Below are 17384 nucleotides of genomic sequence, written 5' to 3' on the forward strand. Positions count from 1 at the left end.
CCTGGAACACCTCCAGGCAGGAGGCAGCCACAGCCTCCCTGGGCAACCTGTGCCAGTGTCTCCCCACCCCCACTCTAAAGAATGTCTTCCTCCTCTCCAGTCTCCACCTCCCCTCTCCCAGCTCCAAGCCATTGCCCTCTTCCTATCACTACAGCTTGCCTGCAGACTCCAGGTGCAAGTGACAGCCTCCACACATGTGTGTGTAATGGAGTAAGGATCAATAGGAGACATAAACATCTCAGAGGAGCTCAGGAGGCTGCAAGAGGCTGAACCTCTCCTCCTGGCTCTGCTCAGACCAGTAGGCTGGAAGCTGATGGTCTTCAAGGTTCAACAGCAGTCTGTGTGTGCATCCTCCCAGGGCTTCCCAGTGCCTCTCCTCCAGCAGGAGCTCAGGTTAAGAAGAGGATGCCCAAAGGCCTAACTACTGACTCCTCAGCCTTCTCCCAGACCAGGAGCATCCCAGTTAGGCTTCCCAGAGGCTAAACCCACATGGGCATGGTGCAGGAGCTCGGCCACAGCAGCAGAAGTGGCAGGGTGGGCATGAATAACCTAAACTGGTCCAAGTGAAGAGGGCTGGATGGGACCTCACACTAGCTAAGGTCTGCCAGCACTTCTCACTCATCCCTGGCTCCTCACCACATCTAGCTTTCTGTTTTCTGGTTGCATGAAGCATTGCCAGGCTGGAATTTGGCTTGGGTGGTGTCTGGTTCCTGCTGGAGTTTTTGGCTGGCTGGCAGGGAAATGAGGAGCTGCAGCCCCAACCTTTTGGCTGGGTTTAAAGCACTTGACTCACCAGAGCCCCACAGTATTCTTCCCATGGTAAGGGAAAGGCCAGCAGAGCTCTGCTGGAGAGGCTTCTCCAAAGATGTGAGCCCTGGCTCTGTGCTTGGATCTTGTCTTCACTGTGGCAAAGCCAAAATCTGGCCCAGCTCAGGTTTTCAGCATCACTCAAGATCAGTAGACTGGAGTGGTGGTGCTCAGGAGCACCTTGGCAATATTTCAGGTCCACTCCTTGAAGATGTGCCTTGCCTTGGCCCTGCTGTCTGTGCATGGGGAGACCAAGCACCTGAGCCTCACCTTCTGTCCATTTTTTGGTCCTTCCTCATTTTGGATGACAGAAAAACAAGCTAGAGGAGACCTGGCCACACGTGAGAACCTGAGGACTGGCTCTGGAGCTTGTTTGGACCTGTCTTGGGAGGGTTCACACAGTATCACAGTATCACAGTATAACTAAGGTTGGAAATGACCTTGAGGATCATCGAGTCCAACCTATCAACACAGACCCCATGACTAGACCATGGCACCAAGTGCCACATCCAATCCCCTCTTGAACACCTCCAGGGACAGTGACTCCACCACCTCACTGGGAGCCCATTCCAATGACGAATGACTCGCTCGGTGAAGAACTTCCTCCTCACCTCGAGTCTAAACCTCCCCTGGTGCAGCTTGAGACTGTGTCCTCTTGTTCTGGTGCTGGTTGCCTGGGAGAAGAGACCAACCCCTTCCTGGCTACAACCTCCCTTCAGGTAGTTGTAGAGGGCAATGAGGTCACCCCTGAGCCTCCTCTTCTCCAGGCTAAACAACCCCAGCTCCCTCAGCCTCTCCTCACAGGGCTGTGCTCAAGGCCTCTCCCCAGCCTTGTTGCCCTTCTCTGGACACATTCAAGTGTTTCAATGTCCTTCTTAAACTGAGGGCCCCAGAACTGGACACAGGACTCAAGGTGTGGCCTAACCAAAGCAGAGTACAGGGGCACAATGACTTCCCTGCTCCTGCTGGCCACACTATTCCTACTATAGGCCAGGATGCCACTGGCCCTCTTAGCCACCTGGGCACACTGCTGGCTCATGTTTAGGCAGCTGTCAATCAGCACCCCCAGGTCCCTCTCTGTTTGGGAGCTCTCAGCCACTCTGACCCCAGCCTGTAGCTCTGCATGGGATTGCTGTGGCCAAAGTGCAGCACCTGGCACTTGGACTTGTTGAATGCCATCCCATTGGCCTCTGCCCATCTGTCCAGTCGGTCGAGGTCCCTCTGCAGAGCCCTTCTGCACTCTAACTGACCAACATCTGCTCCTTCAGCTCCTGCAGGTGGGATTCTGGGCCCCAGCAGGCTCAGGTGGTGGCATCCCAGAAGCCTTTCTCTTGTCTGGGAGATGCAGGTGGGCGAGAGAGAGGCCAAAGGCTTTGCAAGAGTAAGCTTAAGAGAAAATGTCCACAGAGCCTTTCACAGGGCCTTGGCACAGACATCTGCTGCCAAGATTTGCCAGGGTCTCTCTGCAGCCACTGGAAAGCTGGTGGCACCTGTGGCACCTGAGCCCAGGTGACCTCTGGGACTACACAGGCAGTGGAGCCCTCTGTGTCTGTCTGCATCAGCTCTGCAGCAATCCTGGGCTGCTGCAGGGACAGCTCCCTGGAGGTGACACATCTGTGGTGACCACACACCTGGGGTCACCCCATGAAGGGGCATCCTTGCTGCTCTGCAGGGGATGTGCCCTCACCACTGCCTTGGAGAGTTCAGATCTGCTGACAGGGACCTCAGGCCTGGCTTCTGCTTTGCTGGGGACTGTTGGAGGAGGTCCAGCTGTGTCCCTCTGTGGATTTTGTGGGTGACATTGGACGTTCAATGTGCTCATCCTCAAGTTTCCCCTGGAACCCCACAGTCCCGTGGTGCCTCTGCTCTGCTGTATTCACAAATAGAGCAGCCAGAAGCTCTTCCCGAGGGTCCCTCCTGCCCTGGGCAGCTGTGCTGGTACGGAGCAGGGCACGGGTGGGAGTGGGAGGCAGCCTCCCGGGGAGCAGCAGCACAGCTGCGTGGGGCTCCCCTCTCGGTGCTGGCTCTGACTTTCTCTGGTGCGTTGTTGCAGGCGGGGAGCGCGCAGGGGCTGGCGGCACAGAGGCCGGCAGCGCAGGGGCCGGCGGCGATGCGGCAGGAGCTGTGAAGGAGGGGATGCAGGCTCCTGGAGAGCAGGTAACGCTGCACCGCACTCCCGCACCCAGCCCCTGCAGGGCATACCACATCGCCCAGCGGAGGGCAGCAGGACGTGGGCAGCAAGGAGGATCCTGCCCCCAGGGGGTTGGGGTTCAATTCCACCTCTGGCTCCTTGCCCAGGCGCAGGGGAATCAGCACCAGGAAGGAGACTGCAGGACACTGAGGGGCTAGGGCTGGAATGTGTCCAAAGAACAGCAAAAAGGCTGGGGAAGGGTCTTAAACACAAAGTGTTGTGAGGAGCAGCTGAGGGAGCTGGAGTGTTTATTAGAGGAGGCTGAAGGGCGACTTCATTGCTCTCTGCAGCTCCCTCAAAGGAGGCTGGAGCCAGGTGGGGCTTGGTCTCTTCTCACATGCAACAAGAGGAAACAATGACTTCCCAGCTCCTGCTGGCCACACTATTCCTGATGCAGGCCACGATGCCATTGGCCTTCATGGCCACCTGGGCACACTGCTGGCTCATGTTCAGCTGCTCTCAACCAGTACCCCCAGGTCCCTTTCTGCCTGGCTGCTCTCCAGCCACTCTGACCCCAGCCTGTAGCACTGCATGGGGTTGTTGTGGCCAAAGTGCAGCACCTGGCACTTGGACTATGTCTGAGGATGTTCATGGAATCATAGTACTATTAAGTTTGGGAAAGACCTCTAAAGACCATGCAGTCCAGCTGTCAGTCTAAGACCACCAGGGCCATCCAACCACATTCCCAAGTGCCATAGCCACAGGTTTCTTGACCACCTCCAGTGATGGGGGCTCCCTCAGCTCCCTGGGCAGCCTGTTCTGCTACTCCTGGCTGGCAGCTGATGACAGACACCCTGCAGCAGCACTTGTGGGGAGAGATGTGTTCCACTGGCAGCTGTGTTCCACCGGTGTGCTGTCAGCAGGGACAGCCACACAGGTTGGCCCATCACAGCTGCTTACAAGTGTTACAAACAACACCTTGCACCCAGCTCCTGCTGGCCTGGCACAAGCAGCCATGCCACATCCCTGCCCCCAGCCCCAGGCAGCTGCTGGACACGGCTGGGGCACCAGGGACCTGAATAGCTTAGGACCCCCGTGCTTGAGGCTGGGGTTATGGGAACAGCAGGACAAGGTGGGCTCCTGATGGTTCAGCAGGACTGTCCTCTCGAGGCGTCACCGTGCTGAGCTCTTCGGAAAAGCAGCAAGCCCCGGGGTGGTCTTTTCTTGCTTTTACACCGAGGGGTCGAGAGGGGTGGGGAAGCATTTTCCATGCTCTGCTTCCAGCCACCACCCTTCCGAGCTGCTCTCCGCTTGCCGGCGCCTCGCTGCGGGCCGTCGGGGCGCTCCTGACGCGGTTCTGTCTGTCCCTAGGAAGCACCGAGCCTGAGCTGAGCGCTGGGAGGGAGCCCGCAAGCGCCGGGACGAGAGGAACATGAGCGAGAACGGCCACGTCCCGAGCTCCGCTGCTGCCGACGGCTGCGACCTGCATTCCTCGGGCTCACAGCCCACGGCGCCGGCCTCCGGCGATGCGGACGAGCAGCCCGGGCGGCCGGCAGAGCCTGCCAGCGGCACAGCAACCTCCCGGCGCGGCGCTGCCAGCCCCCGGCGCGGCGCTCAGCCCTCCCCGGAGTCTGACGGAGAGCCTGGGGGCCAGGGGGGGCAACATCTGGCAGCGCTGACGGAGCCGGGCGAGAGGCAGGGGGAGCAGGGACTGGGGACGGGCGTCGGCAGTGAGAGCAGCCCTGGGGAAGAGCCAGCGCTGGCGAACGGCGTGGACGTGGAGCTGGAGCAGCGCGACGGCGGCGGGGCCAGCCCGGGCGGCACGGAGCCGGCCGAGAGGAGGTCCCCCAGCCCGGAGCCACCCGGCCAGGCCCTCAGCAGGAAGCGGTGGCACAGCGTCCTGGGATCCTCAGAAGCTCTGAGCGCTGACGAGCCCGATGAGCCGCTTGGGTGAGTGAGAACCCATTCTGGAGCTGTTTTCTGTGCGTTGTTCCTCAAGCCCCTCTGGTTTGAGTTACTCTGCTCCATGTGTAACTCATCAGTTAAAAATGCTGCAGCTGCTCTCATGGATGCCTCTGGCTTTCCACTCTTTTTCTCTCTGGGCTTCTCACACCACTTTTTTGCCTGACACAAATGCAGAAGGTCTGAGCAGAGGCAGCTTCTGGCCGCAGAGGCACTGAAGCGAAGGAGAACCTTTAGGGCTCTCCAGGGTGCTGGGTGTGCTCACTTTGGGGGTGTCCCACTTGCAGGCTGGGGATTCATCTGCAGCACTCACAGCAGTTACTGGAGATAGCTCAAGACAAATATGACAGCCTGGGGATGGTGGAGAGCTGGACTTGTCTGGGAGGCTAGTGCACTGTGGATGTCCCTGGCAGCAGGATTTGCTCTGGCAGTCCCTGGGCCAGCAGCTTGCAGCTCTGTAGCCAGAGGGCAAGGCCCTGCCACACCTGGCAGGTGGTACCAGTGCCTGGGTGGCACAGGGGTAGTGGTAGGACACAAGAGATATCTTGTGCCATCCTGTTCTCAAGTGCCTGAGACAAACCACGTGTGATGATCCTTGATCTCTGTCCTCTGCACTGGCAGCCTGACCTCAAGGGAGTACTCTCCAGGCTGGGACACTCACACCAGTATGGTGCCCACAGCTGATCTTCTGCCTCTGCACAGACCTCCCTGGGGCTCTGCGGGCTGGGGGCTGAGGGAATATGGCTGAGAGCTGGGATGAGGTGAGGAGTTTCCCAAGCCATTCCTGTGGGAGAAGTGTGGATGCTTTCCCATGCCACCAGAAATCATCCAGAGGTCTTTATCACAGCCACCAGGAGCTGCTGTGTCTTATTGCCCTACCTCAGAAGGAGAGGGCTGGAGAAGAGCAGCAGAGGTTGTCACAGAGGAGCATGGCCTTCCTGAGAGGAGAATGTATGAAAGGGACAGGATGGCCAAGAGTGACCTGTGAGTCACCTCCTGGGTTTGGTGCAGTGCAGGCTGCTGGCTGTGCTGTTGGTTGGGTGCAGTCTGGAGCAGCAGCAGGGCTGGGAAGCCACACAGCCTGTGGGCTGCTGAGGGGAGTCTCTCATTCATTGCATTCCTGGTGTTGAGCAGGATCCTTTGTTAGAACCTGAAGGAGCATCACTCTGAGAGTGCCAGAGCATTGGGGCAGGCTTCCCAGAGGGATTGTGGAGTCTTCTTCTCTGAAGGGATTCCAAACCCATCTGGAATGCATCCTGGGCAACCTGCTCTGAGTGATCATTGCTTTAGCAGAGGGGTTGGAGCAGGTGATCCCCAGAGGTCCCTTCCAACCCCCTCCATGTTGGGATTTTGTGATTCAGTTTCAAGAAGCATAATAGAAGGTACTGAAGAGGAAGAGCACCCAGTGGAGGCAGCTGATGTCCACAGTTAGAGGAGCTGACCCCCAGGCAGGTCCCACAAGACCCATAAGCTATGCAATCAGGTCTTGGGTGTCCCCAGGTCTCTCAGATTGCCAGGAAATTGTCTTTGCTTGGTTTGTGGCTCCCTGGACAGATGGTGAGTTCAGGAGGCAACTAAGCGTGCTCAGTGAATGCTTCTACAGCCACTGGAAGGGCACAGAGTGGTGGAAGTGGCAGGCTGAGGATCTGGAGATGCTGCAACCTGACTGGGCTCTGCACGCACAGCCATGTCCTGGTGCTCTAAACATATTCCCTTGGGTAGCAAATAAGTCTTTGGGGAAGCTGAATGCACCAGGGACAAGTCCCACACCATATTATTCACAGGCAGAAGAGCAGCTGGAAAACTTCAGGGATACAGCTGGAATCTGGGAAAGGGCTGAGGGATAAGCTTGGCTCACTGTGGGTTTGTTCTTTCGTGCTTTGACCACCTATCTTTAGGCTAAATGATGGAAACATGTGGCTGAGCCAAACATAGCATGGAGCTGGGCCTGGCTGGCTGGAGCTGACTGTCTGCCTCTCCCAGATCACTGCGGCTCAGGAGTAACAAAGCTGACAGCTGGACCAAAGCACCGGGAACTCACTGTCAGCTTGCATCATCTCTGAGCTTCCCTGCTTCCCTCCCCGCTGCCTTCCTTCCCTGCCACCTTCCTTCCCTCCCCGCTGCCTTCCTTCCCTGCCACCTTCCTTCCCTCCCCGCTGCCTTCCTTCCCTGCCACCTTCCTTCCCTCCCCGCTGCCTTCCTTCCCTGCCGCCTGTCAAGGTCCGGAGACATTAGCTGTCTCAGTCTGGAGACACAGTTCTTTTAAATATTCCCGTGTTGTGAAATGAGAGGCACAAACGAGGCCAAAGTATCAACAGCTAGACTATTTATTACATAAATAAAGTGGACATAAGAAGGGGAGAGGGAGAAAAGAGAGAGGGAGAGGGAGAAGAGGGGGAGAAGAGGGGGAGAAGAGGAAAGGAATTATATTACCACACCCCTCATCCCCCCCAAGACAGTTAAAGTCTGTGGAGGAAAGGTGCTGCAGGAGATGTTGGGTTTGTAGGGAAACGGTGCTGAGGCTTTTGCTGGAGAACAGCTATGGTCCTCTGTGGAGATGTTGGGTTGATACAGGAACGGTGCTGAGGCTCCTCTGGGCAGCCTGGGTTTGTAGAGAAAGGGTGCTGAGGCTTTGGCTGGAGCTGTGGTCCTCCGGGCAGCTTCTTTTCTCCGGAGCAGCATTGTCCCGGCTTTTTCTTCTCAGCGGCCTGGCCCGTCTCCGGTGTTTTCCTTCATCTCTGCTTTTCTCCCCATTTTTCTCCTCTGTTTCTCTCTACAAACCAGTAGTTGCTCCAGTCTTTTATATAGTTTTTAGTCCTTAGGTATGTATTCCAATATTGTCCCTCAGGAATTCCAGTGGCAGGAAATAATCCTTAGGTTCTGTGTATTGCTGTGTGTTTGGGCAAGATCCTGGCTGGAGCGGGGGGGGGGGGGAATCTCTGTCTACCCTGTCTCCATCCAGACAAGGCTCCCCACATTCCTTACACCTCAGGAAACAGGTGGTAAAACGCATTGTATCACCCTGCCCAGGGTACTTGATGGGTGGAGATTATCTTGCCCTAAAGGTGTGATGGCTGGGTCCTTGGGTCCATTGTTGTAGTCCCGTGTTATCACGATGCAATCACAAGCTGATTTGCATCCAGGATTGGTGGACAAGATTCTTTCCACCTTCTTTCCAGTGGCTCTGCTATCAGTTTATCTTTGTTGACTCACATCAAGAGAGACAAACTTACTAGACTCTCACACCGCCTTCCTTCCCTCCCCTCTTCCTCCCTCCCCCCTTCCTCCCTCCCCGCTGCCTTCCCTCCCTGCTGCCTTCCCTCCCCACTTCCTCCCTTCCCTCCCCACTTCCTCCCTTCCCTCCTCCCCGCCGCCTTCCTTCCCTGCTGCATTCCTTCCCTGCCGCCTTCCTTCCCTCCCCACTTCCTCCCTTCCCTCCCCACTGCCTTCCCTCCCTGATGCCTTCCCTCCCTCCCTGCTTCCTTCCCTCCCTCCCCGCTGCCTTCCCTCCCCGCTTCCTCCCTCCCTGCTTCCTCCCTTCCCTCTGCCTTCCCTCCCCGCTGCCTTCCCTCCCCGCTGCCTTCCCTCCCTGCTCCCTCCCTTCCCTGCTTCCTCCCTTCCCTGCTTCCTCCCTTCCCACTGCCTTCCCTTCCCTTCTGCCTTCCCTCCCTGCTTCTTTCCTTCCCTGCTCTCTTCCTTCCCTGCTTCCTTGGCTCCCTGCCTTCCCTATGTTGCTATTTCCACCATGGCCATTCTGGACACAGGAGACTCTGGGATGTCTCTGTCTCATTCAGCTCTCCCTTTCTGGGCACAAATCACTGGGCACCTTGGTGCTGGTATGATAAATATTGCCCCTGGATCCTAAAATGCTTTACCAAAAGGAGTTGAGCCTTGCTCTTCCCACTGAACAAATGGCAAAGACTCACCCAAGGTCATCAGCTCCATAATGGAGGTGCAGAAAGAAATCCTGCCTGCCCTGCTGAAGTTAATGCATTTATGTGTGATGGAGCCAGGGAACTGTTGAGCTTGAGGAGACCTCTGAGATCATCCAGTCCAACACTCACCCAGAGCTCACAATCCACCACCGCTGCTCAGCCACTGCCACTGAACCATGGCCCTCAGCACCACATTCAGGCAGCTTTTAAACTCCTCCAGGGGTGAGGACTCCACCACCTCCCTGGGCAGCCTGAGTCAGGGCTTGAGCATTCTGCAGTAAAGAAATTTTCCCTCATATCCAATCTAAGCCTGACCTTGCACAACCTGAGGCTGTTTCCTCTTGTCCTGGCACTTGTATGTGATACCAACCCTCACCTGGCTCCAGCCTCCTCTCAGGGAGCTGTAGAGAGCAGTGAGGTCTCCCCTCAGCCTCCTCTTCTGCAAAGTAAAGAACCCTAGATCCCTCAGCCACTCTTTACAAGACTTGAGCTTCAGAGCCTTCACCAGGTAGGAAATGGTTGTGACAGAAGTCAAGCAGATAAAGGCCCAGCTTCTGGGCTTGTTTGCAGTCACTTTTACCCTTTTACCCTTTCCAGCTGCCCCCCTGGCATCCATTGGCATTGCAGTACAGTCAGTCAAAGCCCCATTTGCCTATCCCTGTGCCTGTGTTGCCTAGAGGCCTTTCACCTTCCCAGAACAGTCCAGCACCGGCTGCTGGTCTCAGGGAGGTCACAGTTCTGCAGTCCCACTGAGAGCTTCACCAGTGAGAGGTGCTCTCTACTTTCAGCCCATGAGCTCATGCATAAAGCTCAGACTTCTTCATGCAGCTCACTTTGCCCACACACATCCTCCCATGGCATCATACAGATGTGGAGAGAGTCATATCCCATCAAACAAAGGCTCAGAAAAGCTTTGCAGAAAGCCTGCAGGTCAGGAAGCCCTCATTTCCATGGTGGTCCTCTCTGAGAGGAGTCCCCAGGCTGCACAGCAAACTGGGCTGTACCTCACTGCAACCAGTTAGCCAGTGAGGGGCAAACAGCCCCAGCAGGGTTCCGCTGTGCTCATAACCATTGCCCTGCTCTGCATGCCTTGCTGTGAGCAGCACAGCAACATCTCTGAGGTGACTGGAGAAGTCTGGAGAGGAAGAGGCTGAGGGGAGACCTCATTGCTCTCTACAGCTCCCTGAAAGGAGGCTAGAGCCAGGTGAGGATTGTGTTCTGCTCCCTAGTCTCAGGTGATAGAAGGAGAGGAAATGTCCTGAAATTGTGGAACAGGCTGCCTAGGGTGGAGATGGTGGAGTCCCCATCCCTGGAGGTGTTCCAGAACCCTGTGGCCATGGCACCTGGGGCCATGGTTTGGTGTCCATGGTGGGGTTGGGTTGCTGGTTGGACTGGATGAGCTCAGAGGCCTTTTCCAACTTTGACCTCCCAGGAAGTCCTGGCCCAGAGAATGTCCTCTTGTGTCACACAGCACCAGGTAGAAACCCTGCACAAAGCAGGCACAGAATCAAAGAATCAGAGTGTTTTGGGTTGGAAAAGGCCTCTGGGATCATCAGTTCCAACCAGCAACATATGAGGAAAAATTTCATCCCAGCAAGGATTCTCAGGCACTGCCCCAGGCTGCCCAGTGAGGTGATGGAGTCCCCATCCCTGGGGGTATGCAAAAGACCTTGGGGTGAGGAGCTCAGGGCCATGGTCTAGGAGTTGAACACAGGGAGGTGTTAGGTTGTGGTTGGACTGGAAGAGCTTGAGGTCTTTTCCCACCAAGTGATTCTGTGATCCTTTGAATGCGTGAAGGTAAAAACCCAAAGTGCTGCAAACTCAGCACTTCCCAGCAGCAGCCCACTGGCCAGCCAGGCTCTGAGGCACTGCTGCTTGGGAGGACAAAACTCCCTCTTCCTTTGCTTTTTTTTGTATGTATTCTGAGACTGATGTTATGTGGCCTGGAGCATCACAGGGTCACAGCTTGGGAGGGACCCCAAGGACCCTCTGCTCCAACCTTTCTAGGTGATGGTGGAGTTGGAGTGAGCTGGCCCAGCACCCTGCCAAGCTGAGTCTCAAACTACCCAGAGTTCGGGACTCCACTGCTGCCCTTGGGAGGTAATTCCAGTGTCTGACTGTGCTCATGGGGAGCATTTCCTGCTGCAGTCTGTGAGAAATTGTAGTATTTGGCTTTCGCAAGGGGGAATTGCTGGGGACCGGGAGGTTCCTGGCATCCTGGCCTGCATCAGGAACAGTGTGGCCAGCAGGAGCAGGGAGGTCATTGTGCCCCTGTACAGTGCACTGGTTAGGCCACACCTTGAGTCCTGTGTCCAGTTCTGGGCCCCTCAGTTTAAGAAGGACATTGAGACTCTTGAACGTGTCCAGAGAAGGGCAACAAAGCTGGTGAGAGGCCTTGGGCACAAGCCCTGTGAGGAGAGGCTGAGGGAGCTGGGGTTGTTTAGCCTGGAGAAGGGGAGGCTCAGGGGAGACCTTCTTGCTCTCTACAACTCCCTGAAGGGAGTTGTAGCCAGGAAGGGGTTGTTCTCTTCTCCCAGGCACCCGCACCAGAACAAGAGGACACAGTCTCAAGCTGCACCAGGGGAGGTTTAGGCTGGAGGTGAGGAGAAAGTTCTTCACAGAGAGAGTCATTCGTCATTGGAATGTGCTGCCCAGGGAGGTGGTGGAGTCACCATCCCTGGAGGTGTTCAAGAGGAGATTGGACGTGGTACTTGGTGCCATGATTTAGTCATGAGGTCTGTGGTGACAGGTTGGACTTGAAGATCTTTGAGGTCTCTTCCAACCTTGGTGATTCTATGATTCTGTGATTCTGTTTGATCTTTGGGCTGATCTTTGTGGTCTGTGTTGTGTGGGGTGTCATCCTTGTGTATTGGGAGAGAAAGGTGAGGTGCTGACATGTCTGAAGACTGGCCAAGTCAAAAGTGCAGGTTTTGTCCCAGCCCTGATGGAGAAGGGTGGGAGGGTGCTGGGGAGAGGTATGAATATGTGTGTTTGCCGTCTATATAAGCTCCACTCGTGTTGTTATGGTGTGCCTCTAGCCTACCTGCTCTGCGCTCAGCGCTGGTTTGGTTTTATTTTATGATAATCTGCTTGTATTTAAAATGTAGCAGTGAGCTCGTTTCTCACAAGCCCAGTGGGGGTCTCCTCAGCAGCCCTTGTCTGCTCCATGGCACTCCTTGTGCAAAGAGAGTCTCCACCCAGATGTCCCTTCCAACCCCCACCATGCTGTGACCCTGTGCTCCATGTGTCCCTGGGAGCCAGGCTTGCAGGTCCTTGTCTTTCACGATGTGCTGCTGTGCCTGGACCCCACAGGCTGGCTGGCAAAGTGTGGAGCCTCCTCTGCCTGGGGCTGTGCCCATCACCCTCTACAACCCCCCCTCAGTGGAAAGGCCATCTGTGGGGTGTGCCACAGCCAAGAAGAGAGGCTGAAGGTAGAGTCCTTGAGCTGCTCCTAAAAGCTCCTGCTTTGTCTCCACTACAAAAGGGCTCAAGGCCATTTGCTGCTGACATCCCAAGCTAGATGAAATGGCCTTGATCTGAAGGGCTTTTGTGCTTTTGAGGTAGCCATAATTGGAGCACTTGAAGGGAGAGAGAACCTGCAGATCAAACCCATTCCGGCAGCGGAGCCAGCAGCAGGCATCATCTGCAAACATCTCCAGTTCAGGTCAGGCTTTTTACTGGGATGTAACCAAAGGAAGAGTTGGCTGTGTCTCTGGGGCTTCCCACCATAAAACTCTGACCTTTTCAGCTCTGGAAGCTTGTAATCAAAGAGGGAATGAAGCAAGTTCTACCACAGGAGGGTCCCTAGGGCCTGTAATCACAGCATTCATTTCTGCCTCTTCTCTCCCACCTCCAAGTGGGGCAGAGCAGGAGTAATGCCCTTGATGGTGTCCTCTGCCCTTTTGGTGCAGGTTTGCTTCTGGAGAGACCAACCTGAGCTACAGTGAGGATGAGAAGGAACATTTTCAGTTCAAGGACATCAGGGATGGGTTCAGCTCGACCTTTGAGAAGATTGTTGAGTCTGACCTTATGAAGGGTACCTACTACAGCAGCTTGGACTCTCTGGATGTCCTGTCTCTGACGGATGAGACCGACAGCTGTGTCAGCTTTGAGGCCCCACTCACCCCACTCATCCAGCAAAGGGTCAAGGAGAGCCCAGAGCTGCTGGAGCAGAAGCTGGTGGCCCAGCAGAGAGAAGCCCTTCACGACATGGCTGCTGAGAAGCCAGAGCAGGCAGCAGCAAGGTCAGCAGAGGGGGACTTTGGGAGCCCTCTCAGGCACTCGATCACCAGCAGCAGGTCGGAGAACGTGCTGAGCCGCTTGTCCCTCAAGAGTATCCCAAATGGATTCCACACGGAAGGGGCAGAGGAGGATGCTACCAAGATCATTAACTCCATCAGGTAAGGCAGGATGGGAATTCCCTGGGCAAGGGCTCTCTGCCTTATGGGGTCTCAGTACAGGAGCAAGGCTCAGAGGGCGTGAGAGAGAGGGAGCTGCTTTTTGGACCCTGGTGCTCCCTATTCTGTGCTGCCATGGCAGAGAGGCCAAAAACCAACAGGAGAACCTTTCCTACCTGGAGCTTAGGGGACCGAAGCCTCACAGCATTCAACCACCCAGCACCCAGTGGGCCTGTCCCTGTTTGCAAAGCCAGGACCGCAAACTGCAGGTGAGCTGCAGGGTCCTGTAAGAGCTCTGCAAGTCCAGGACAAGCCAAAGCTCAGACCCTGCTGTTCACCTCTGCTCTGGAGAGCATCACTGCTCCTTGTGCTGCTCACAAACCCTGTCCTCCCCATAGCTAATGCTGGGGCTCCTCTGGGTCAACCACTGCCTTGTCTGCTTGCCATCTGCAAGAGCCCTTGGCAGGTTGGAGGCAGTCAGCACCCTCCCAGATGATTTCTGAAGGGCAAGGGAACCTCAGGGTCACTTAGGACTGATTGCCCCTGTAGAGGCCTCCCCAAAGGTTCTTCTGCAGGCAGTGAGGAGATCAGCAGAGACCTCATCTTCTGGATGAACTCAGAGCCAAGCCATCATCCCTGGGAGGCAGGAGGCCATCTGCAGGGCACTTCCTTGCATGGAGAAGCCAGGTAATGAGCAACCAGGCCATGGGAAAGCTGGAGCCATCTAGCAGCCAGATCTTCAGTCAGCCACACAACTCACAGGGCTGTCAGTAGGTGCCACAAGTGGCCTTGGGCAAGAAAACAAAGGGGAACAACCCCCTGCGTGGTATCAGTGGGGCTGCTCAGCATGTTGCCCATGACAGCAGGGCTGGTGCCAGGCTCACTGGCACAATTTGTGCAAGTGGTGAAAGCCCTCAGGCTCTGCTGCCATTCAGTGGGACCTGGGCAGGCTGCAGAGCTGGGCAGGGAGAAATGGAATGAAATCCAACGAGGGCAAGGGGAGAGTCTGGCATGTGGGGGAGAACAGCCCCATGGAGCAGGATAAGTTGGGGACTGACCTGTTGGAGAACAGTGCAGAGGAGAGGGACCTAGAGGTCCTGGTGGACAGAGGGATGCCCCTGAGCTACCAAGGTGACCTTGGGACCAAGAAGGCCAAGGGCATCCTTGGGTGGATCAGAAGGGTATGGCAAATAGGTCAGAGAGGTTCTCCTTCCCCTCTATTCTGCCCTGCTGAGGCCACAGCTGGAATATTGGGTCCAGTTCTAGGCTCAGGGAACTGCTTGATAGAGTCCATCCCAGAGCCCCAAAACTGCTGCAGGCAGTGGAAGATCTCCCTGTGAGGCCAGGGTGAGGGAGCTGGGGCTTGGAGCTTGGAGCAGAGGAGCCTGGGGGCTGCCCTCATTGCTGGGGATCAAGATGTACAGGGCTGGAGCCAGGCTCTGCTCAGGGATGGCCAAGGACAGCACAAGGGGCACTGGGGGCAAGCTGGAGCAGAGGAGGTGCCACAGGGATACCAGGAAGTGCAGTTTCTCATCCTCAGCAAATAATCTGAACTGCACAGCATTGCCATTGTCCCCAGGGGTTCCTGAATGTCCACAGCTCTGAAGGACCTTGGTGTCCCTCTCCATAGCAGTGGAGAGAAAGGAAGCTTTGAAAGGTGTTGGGGCTGCCTGCTTCTCATGGCTGTGTCCTCCTTGTCCCAGGGGAAGTCACCTTCCCTTTATCTTCTGCTAGAAATGTGACAATAAATGTAACTGTTCCATCCCACCTGCCCTGGGACAAGGTTTGGCCAACCTGCAGTTTCCAGATGTGGTGTTGTTTGTCATGGGATCTGGGGCTCTTTGGCCTGGAGAAGAGCAGCCTCAGAGGGGATCTTTGTGATGTTTGTAACTCTCTGAAGGGTGAAGGCCCAGGCTCTGTTCGGTGGTGCCCTGTGGTGGACACAAACTGGAACCCAGGAGGTTCCTCCTCAGTATGAGGAGAAACTTCTTTGGTGTGAGGCTGCTGGAGCCCTGGAGCAGGCTGCCCAGAGAGGCTGTGGAGTCTCCTTCTCTGGAGACCTTGAAGCCCCACCTGGACACATTCCTCTGTGCCCTGCCATAGGTGCTCCTGCTGTGGCAGGGGGTTGGGCTGGCTGATCCCTGGAGGTCCTTTCCAGCACCTGCCCCTCTCTGAGTGCAAGCGTGCGGCGAGGCCAGGCCGCAGGGCTCGCTGACTCTCTGGTTTGTGCACAGTGAGGCCAGCCTGAAGGAGACTCTGTCCGACTTGGACTCCGACATGGGCAGCATGGAGCAGCTGGACCGGGGCAGCACGGAGCAGCTCGCCAACGGGTGCCGCGCGGACGGGGAGGCCGCCAAGAGGCTGGCCAGGCGCCTCTACCGCCTGGAGGGCTTCAAGCGCTGCGACGTGGCGCGGCAGCTCGGCAAGAAGTGAGTGGGGCTGCGGCCCGCCCCGCCCTGCCCTGCCCTGCCCCGCCCCACCCTGCCCCATGGCTGGCGCTGCAGATGGCCTGCGGCTGCGCTGGGCAGAGGCTCGGGTGGTGCTGGGGCACCAGGGCTGGAAGGGCGAAGCCTGCCGGTGCGAGGGCTGGCCAGGGAGGGGTGAGGCTGGTGGAGAGGCTTCTGTTGGAAACTGGTCCAGGGCCCCAGAAATCTGAACCCTATGAGTCTGCAAAGGCCTGGAGTACTACATCCAGCTCTGGAGCCCTCAGCACAGGAAGGACAGGGACCTGATGGAGAGAGGCCAAAGGAGGGACATGAAAATGACTAGGGGTCTGGAACACCTCTGCTGTGAGGACAGGCTGAGGGAGCTGGGGGTGTTCAGCCTGGAGAAGAGAAGGCTCCAAGGAGACCTCAGAGCAGCCTGCCAGTACCTGAAGGGGCTGCAAGAAGGCTGCAGAAGGACTGTTCCCAAAGGCCTGCAGGGACAAGACCAGGGACACTGGCTTCAAACTAGAGCAGAGCAGATTGAGATTGGATGTGAGGAACAAGTTCTGCACCAGGAGGCTGCTGGAGCACTTCAACAGGTTGCCCAGGGAGGTGGTTGGGGCCCTAACCCTGGAGCTATTCCAGGTGAGGCTGGACAGGGCTCTGGATCCAGTGGAGGATGTCCTTGCAGGGGGCTTGGACTGGATGCCCTTTGGAGGTCCCTTCCCACCAAGACCATTCTGTGATTCTAAGTTGCCTGCATGTATTGGGCATTAACTGCCACAAGCTGCTGCCCACAGAACCAAGAGCTTCCAGCATGTGTTAAGGGCCCAGCAACACCTGAAGGGTTTGGGATCCAGACCTGGATCAACACTGTCTTCCTGCCACTCTCTAGGCTTTTCCTGTCTGCACCTCAAACTGTTCTTGCTGCAGTGCCTGCTGACCCAGTCTGCATAGATAGCAATAAGGGAGTGATGAAAAGCCAGGTAGGTGCCAGAGGTCCCAGTCCCTCAGCTGGGAGATTTCCCTAGGTAAGGCAAAAGGGAAAATGTTGGTTCCGGAGGGGGGGAGAGCTCCTGAGATTTCTGAGGCAGAGCAGCAGGAATGAGTGCAGCACTGACAGCTTATTTTAGGCTGCCAGTGGGTGTGAGGACACCAAACTCCCTCCACCCTTCTCCTGGACCAGATACAACCTGTCTTGCTGGGGTATTTTTTCTGTCCTTGAAATGTCTCCCTGCTGCCCAGACCAGCAGAGCACAGCTGTCCCTCACCAAGTCCCTGGGTGGGCTGTGACTGCTCTCTTAGTCCTGGGACTGAAGGAGACCACAAGTGATCTCTTAGAGAGCCTCTCTGTGTCACCTGGCAACATCCCAGTGCTCTTGAGCTGTGAGTCTTGCAGCAGGTGCATGGCTGGTTGCTGCTGCCTTAGCTCTAACATCCTCCTGATTTCCTGCAAAGCAAGTGGGGAGAAGTTTGAAGCAGTGGTTCTGGTGCTGCATCTGTGTTCCTTTGCTAGGTCCTGCAACCCTCACTCCTACCTGGAGGCCTCACTCCTACCTGCAGTCCTCACACCTTGGAAAGTTGCTTGGTGACTCATTTGGGAGCCAGCAGAGTCTTTGCAAGGAAACTTTTGCTTTGATAGCTGGGGAGGGGTTTGGCATGGAAAGCAGCTCCCAGCACAAGGCCTCAACAGAGCCTCAGGCTCATGGACCTTCAGGCTGATGGG

General features: G+C 56.4%; 1 protein-coding gene across 3 annotated transcripts in view; it reads left to right on the plus strand.

The window, feature by feature from the left end:
• The window catches only part of PSD2 (pleckstrin and Sec7 domain containing 2), an 81016-nt gene that overhangs the window by 19331 nt on the left and 44301 nt on the right, over positions 1–17384 (plus strand). Inside the window, exons 2-6 of one of the 3 annotated variants that reach the window (XM_068165645.1) lie at positions 2861–2964; positions 4310–4888; positions 12747–13235; positions 13812–13919; positions 15467–15661. In XM_068165645.1, the coding sequence (XP_068021746.1) occupies positions 4371–4888; positions 12747–13235; positions 13812–13919; positions 15467–15661 (1310 nt within the window). In that variant the 5' untranslated portion in view covers positions 2861–2964; positions 4310–4370. Of the gene's footprint in view, positions 1–2860; positions 2965–4309; positions 4889–12746; positions 13236–13807; positions 13920–15466; positions 15662–17384 lie in introns of those variants that run through there. The other 2 variants (XM_068165646.1, XM_068165647.1) reach the window with 2 other exon arrangements.

This window comes from Melanerpes formicivorus, unplaced genomic scaffold (assembly GCF_026170545.1).
Source record: "Melanerpes formicivorus ecotype bairdi unplaced genomic scaffold, bMelFor1.0.p_v2 SCAF_91, whole genome shotgun sequence".
NCBI lineage: Eukaryota > Metazoa > Chordata > Aves > Piciformes > Picidae > Melanerpes > Melanerpes formicivorus.